Below are 6,000 nucleotides of genomic sequence, written 5' to 3' on the forward strand. Positions count from 1 at the left end.
TGTCCTCCTTGAAGACCCCTCCCTCAGATGGTTCTTGGAAGAGTTTTTGAGTTGAGTGACCCCCCTCAGATACGTCTCCTGCCGCTTAAGGATCATTTTTGGAGGTGGGGACACCAGGATCTACCTGTTCTCCTTGAAGACCCCCCCTCAGATGGTTCTTGGAAGGGTTTTGAGTTGAGCGACCCCCCCTCAGATACTTCTCCCCCACCCTAAATGTCATTTTTGGAACTGGAGACACCAGGATTTAGGTGTCCTCCTTGAAGACCCCCCCTCAGATGGTTCTTGGAAGGGTTTTTGAGTTGAGTGACCCCCCTCAGATACTTCTCCTGCAGCTTAAGAATAATTTTTGGAGGTGGAGACACCAGGATCTACATGTTCTCCTTGAAGACCCCCCCTTGGCCAGCTCTCGGAAGGGTTTTGAGTTGGGCGACCCCCCCTCAGATACTTCTCCCACACCCTAAATGTCATTTTTGGAACTGGAGACACCAGGATCTACGTGTCCTCCTTGAAGACGCCCCCTCAGATGGTTCTTGGAAGGGTTTTTGAGTTGAGTGACCCCCCTCAGATACTTCTCCTGCATCTTAAATGTCATTTTTGGAGGTGGGGACACCAGGATCTACATGTTCTCCTTTAAGACCCCCCCTTGGCCGGTTCTCGGAAGGGTTTTGAGTTGGGCGACCCCCCCTCAGATACTTCTCCCCCACCCTAAATGTCATTTTTTGGAGGTGGGCGAGTCGCGCATCGGGCCAACGCGATGACTTTGGGGCTCCTGCTCTCTCTTGACCTTTGAAGGAACCCGCCCGGCGGGAGAAGACGTGGAGCTAAAGCCAAGCTTTCCCAGAAGCTGGAGGAGATCCAGGGCCTCTCCAGTGAGTAGGAGGCGAATTCCATCTTCTCCCCCACCCCCGGCGCCAAAAATTGACCTTTAAAAAGTGCTGGCGAGGGAGGAAAAAAAAAAAAAAACAAAAACCCAAAAACAACCCCCCCCCCCCAAAAAAAAAAAAAAAGGGTGAAAGGAGGGGGGAGGAGAAGACGCTCTCCGTACCTGCTGAGGATGGTCACCACGTCCTAAAAAGGGGGGGAAAATAAAAAAAAAGAGAGAAACCCGGTAAAAATCCTCATCCAACGTCCCCTCCCTCTGCCCGGAGCAGTTTCCTCCCCCCTTTTTCCCCCCCCCCCCCTCCCCCCCAACCTTCTTCCTTGAACCCAACCGGGAGGTCCATCCCCGATGGTTTCAACCAGGGGGGGGTCGTGGAACCATGGAATTTTCAACTTCGGAAGGTCGTCGTCCCACCCGATCCCACCCCAAGTGGCTTCCGGGGGGGGGGCAACCAACCGAGCTTCCCCCCCCCCCCACCTCCAAGACGCTCAATACTCCACGTTTACCCCCGTAAAGTCCACGGATTTAGGTTGGAAGGGGCTTTTGGAGGTTCCTCATCTCAACCCAACGGCTCCAAGGACACCCCCCCTCGGGCTTTGCCCAGGTGAGGTTGGGAGGATCTTCTCGAGGTGGTGGCTCCAAAAAAAAAACCAAACCTCTCCGGTCTCTCACCCTCGTGGTTGGGAAACCCGGGTGTGGACATCTGGCAGCCCTTTGAGGTGGGCTTTGAGGGTGGTCTCCACCATCTGAGAAGGTCCTACCGCGTCCCCCGTGGAGACCCGAGCTACGGAAGGACTCTTAAGAAGGCCCGGGGCCACCGCCTGCCGTCACCTGGCCACCTGGACGCAAGGGTCGGCGTTCGACTTGCACGTCCCCGTTCCCCGCGCCACCCGGACCTCCACGGCCACCACCAAGGTGGCTTTAGGGTCCCCTCCAAGGGGGCGGATGCGTCCCACGGAGCAGATGGGTTTTTGGCCCTCAGGAATGGGCGAACCTCGGGACGGAGGTAAATTAAGGGGTTAAACCACGAAACGGTGGTTTTGTTTGGGTTTTGTTTGGTTTTTTTTTGGTTGGTTGGTTTTTTTCGGTTGGTTGGTTTTTTTTCTCGGGCAAAGCCCACGTGAAAAGGAGTTTTTCACCCAAAACTGCAAATATTTACCCAGCAGCTCTCTGCCCGGGGAAAGGAATTTAACCCCGTGAGGGTCGGAGGGCACCAGAAGCTCCACCTAAACGAGCTTAACGACAACGCCCCCCCATTAAAAGAAGCTCGGCCTCCTCGGCCCGTCTCCATCCCCACGTCTCACCAACGCCTTCAGGTTGGAGGGGACGGGGGTGGACACCTGGGACCTTCAGTCCTGCCAAAGCCCGGCCGGAACTCGGGTTGGCGAAAGGAGTCGCTGGGGTTTTTTTTTTGGGTTTTTTTTTGGTTTTTGAAGGATCTGACCCAGAAGAGCTGCGGTGGCCCTTCACGGGAGGTCTCCTTCGGCGTGGAAAGAGGGGAATTTATAGGGTGCTAGAAAGTTCTGGAGAAGTTCACGGCAGAAGAATTCCTCAGAGAGGAACGGGAGGTCTCCTTCGGCGTCGAACACCTTGAAAAGGGGGGGAATTTATGGGGTGCTAGAAAGTTCTGGAGAAGTTCACGGCAGAAGAATTCCTCAGAGACCCTTAAATCCCGAGAGAACATCTCCGATTCCCAAGGTGTTCCCGAAGCAGCAGAACTGGGGGCACCGTCTGCTCTTCAAAAGTGCCCCGAAACGGGGCGTTTCTCCCCAAAAACCCCACCCTCTCCAGGATCCCAAAGAAGATGAAGAAGGGGCACGGACCCAAGCCCTCGAAGGCTCGTGTCCGCAGCGAAGGTCTCACCTTGAAGAAACTCCAACATGGGCTGCTGGTTCTTCTCCTCCAGCTCCGTGATGAGCTTGTTGAGGAGGGTGATCTCCTTGGAGAGGTCGGTGATAGTTCTCGTTCTGCCTCCGGGCGATGTTCTTCTCCATCTTCTCCAGCTGCCCCAGGAGGACGTTCTCCTGGTCCTTCAGGAACTGCCGTAGCTTCTCGAATTCCGAGAGCAGCTTCTGCCGCTCGCTCTCGATGGTTTTCTGGGAAGGAAAACCATCCCAAAACCAAAAAAAAAAACCCAAAAAAAAGGTTTTTGGGATGAGTTTGGAGGCCCCACCAGTGTCGTCGCTGGGAGACTGGAGAAGGTTGAGGAGATACCACCTGGCTAAAGACCTTGGGGAAAGGGTGGAGATGGGAGACCAGAGGCCGTGTCCACCAGCAGCCGGTATCTTCCATCCTCCTCCACCCGTCCCAACCCGGACAACTGTTGTCCCCACAACCCACCCCTCCCGCATCCCCCCCCTTCCCACCCCCCCCCCCACCGCCGCCGCGTTGAACCCGACGCACCAAGAGCTCCTGGGTCTTCTTGTCGTCGTTGACTTTAAACTCCAGCAGCTCCTGCCTCTCCTTCTTCAGGAAGTCCAAGCGTCCCTGGATTTTCTCCTGGGAACCACCACCACCAACAAAAAAAAGAGGATGTTACCGCCTATTTTCCTATTCCTTCTTTTTTTTTTTTTCTCCTTTTCCTGGGTCTGGTCACGTGGCTTTGGGTTGGAAGGGACCTCAGAGACCATCTAGTGATCTAGTTCCACGGGCCAGGCTGCTCCAAGCCTCATCCAACCTGGCTTTGAACCATCTCCAGGAATGGGAGACACCTTCCAAGCCCCATCCAACCTGGCCTAGAACCACCTCCAGAGATGGAAGACATCTCCCAAGCTCCACCGAAACTGGCATGAACCACCTCCAAGTATGGGAGACACCTTCCACCAGGCCCAGGTTGCTCCAAGCCCCATCCAACCTGGCCTAGAACCACCTCCAGGGATGAGAGACACCTCCCACCAGACCAGGTTGCTCCAAACCTCATCCAACCTGGCCTTGAACCACCTCCAGGGATGAGAGACACCTTCCACCAGGCCCAGGTTGCTCCAAACCTCATCCAACCTGGCCTTGAACCACCTCCAGAGGTGGGAGACATCTCCCAAGCTCCATCCAAACTGGCCTTGAACCACCTCCAGAGATGGGAGACACCTCCCACCAGGCCCAGGTTGCTCCAAACCTCATCCAACCTGGCCTTGAACCACCTCCAGAGATGGAAGACATCTCCCAAGCTCCACCGAAACTGGCCTTGAACCACCTCCAAGTATGGGAGACACCTCCCACCAGACCCAGGTTGCTCCAAGCCCCATCCAACCTGGCCTTGAACCACCTCCAGGGATGGGAGACACCTCCCACCAGACCCAGGTTGCTCCAAGCCCCATCCAACCTGGCCTAGAACCACCTCCAGGGATGGGAGACATCTCCCAAGCTCCACCGAAAACTGGCCTTGAACCACCTCCAAGTATGGGAGACACCTCCCACCAGACCAGGTTGCTCCAAGCCCCGTCCAACCTGGTCTTGAGCCACCTCCAGGGATGGGAGACACCTTCCCACCAGACCCAGGTTGCTCCAAACCTCATCCAACCTGGCCTTGAACCCACCTCCAGGGATGGGAGACACCTCCCACCAGACCCAGGTTGCTCCAAGCCCCATCCAACCTGGCCTAGAACCACCTCCAGGGATGAGAGGACACCTCCCACCAGGCCCAGGTTGCTCCAAGCCCCGTCCAACCTGGTCTTGAACCATCTCCAGGGATGGGAGACATCTCCCAAGCTCCACCGAAACTGGTCTTGAACCACCCTCCAGGGATGAGAGACACCTCCCACCAGACCCAGGTTGCTCCAAGCCCCGTCCAACCTGGTCTTGAACCATCTCCAGGGATGGGAGACATCTCCCAAGCTCCACCGAAACTGGTCTTGAACCACCTCCAGGGATGGGAGACACCTCCCACCAGCCCAGGTTGCTCCAAGCCCCATCCAACCTGCCTTGAACCACCTCCAGGGATGGGAGACACCTTCCAAGCCCCATCCAACCTGGCCTTGAACCCACCTCCAGGGACGGAGAACGTTGTTCCGGGGGGTTTCGCAGGAGAAGCTCTCCCCCGGCCGTAGGGGTGACCTGAAGCCACCAGGGGGGGGTTCCTCCAGGTCTTTTGGAGAGAAGGAACCGGGGAGGTGGGGTGGATTGGGGGAAGGTTGAGCACCAGGGTGGGGTGGTGGGAAAGGCAGGTGGCACCTCGGGGACTTTGGAAGACCCGGAGGGAGGAGGAAGGGAGGGATGGACGGAGGGAGGGTGGTACCTTGTACTCTTCGGTGGCCTCGTCCACGGGGACCACGGCGTGGGGTCGATGGTCCCGGGACCTGTCGCAGACCACGCAGATGGTCCTGTGGTCGTCCTTGCAGTAGAGCTTGAGGGCTTCCCGATGTTTCCCGCAGAGACCTTCCTCCTTCTCCTCCTCCTCCGCCCCCTTGGAGGTGGTGGCCCCTCTACCCCCACCCCTGGAGGTGAACTGGCTGATGATCTCCGACATGTTGGCCAACTGCCGGTTGGGTCTCAAACTCTTTTGGGAGAAGATCTCCCGGCATTGGGGGCATGGAAAATCCATCTCCAGGTCTTTCCAACTCTTGACGATGCAGGACCGGCAGAAGTTGTGTCCGCACTGGATGGAAACGGGATCCTTGAAGAATTCCAAGCAGACGGAGCAGGTGGCTTCATCTTGGAGGTTGCCCGGCAAGAAGACGGCGGCCCATGGCTTCTCTCCTGCGGGATATATATGAAATGGGAGACGGGAACGGGGCGGGGGGGGGGGGGGGGGAAGGGGGGGGGGGGTGGGGGTGGGGGGTAGGGAAGGGGGGGGGGGAAGGGGAGGGGGGGGTGTTTTTTCCGTTCCGGAGGGAGGGCAGGGAACCCGAATTCTTGGCGTTCGGCCCCAAAGTGGGCGTTCCTCTTCCAGGAACCCGGCGGCCGAAGGTCACCTCTGCCCAATCCCGGCCCCAGGGGGGGGGTCAAGGGGGAAGGGGGGGGGGCGGGGGGGGGGGGGGGGGATGGGGGGGGTTATGGGGGGGGGGGGTGTTGAGGTGGGGGGGAGGGGGGGGGGATGTGGGGTGGGGGATGGGGGGGGGTGTTGAGGTGGGGGGGGTGTGTGGGGGGATGGGATGGGGGGTTGGTGGGGGGGGGGTTGTGGGGTG

General features: G+C 58.1%; 1 protein-coding gene across 1 annotated transcript; it reads right to left on the bottom strand.

Moving 5' to 3' along the window:
* Window positions 1–1,045: 1,045 nt before the first annotated feature.
* On the bottom strand, window positions 1,046–5,580 carry LOC141478377 (E3 ubiquitin-protein ligase TRIM7-like; the record flags this gene model as incomplete). The annotated part of the gene is given in 7 exon segments (XM_074167470.1): window positions 1,046–1,068; window positions 1,720–1,874; window positions 2,744–2,837; window positions 2,839–2,976; window positions 3,284–3,379; window positions 5,112–5,558; window positions 5,560–5,580. Coding segments are annotated over 7 exon segments (974 nt in total), but the record flags the coding sequence as incomplete, so codon positions are not given.
* Window positions 5,581–6,000: the final 420 nt, after the last annotated feature.

This window comes from Numenius arquata, unplaced genomic scaffold, assembly GCF_964106895.1.
Source record: "Numenius arquata unplaced genomic scaffold, bNumArq3.hap1.1 HAP1_SCAFFOLD_1871, whole genome shotgun sequence".
NCBI lineage: Eukaryota > Metazoa > Chordata > Aves > Charadriiformes > Scolopacidae > Numenius > Numenius arquata.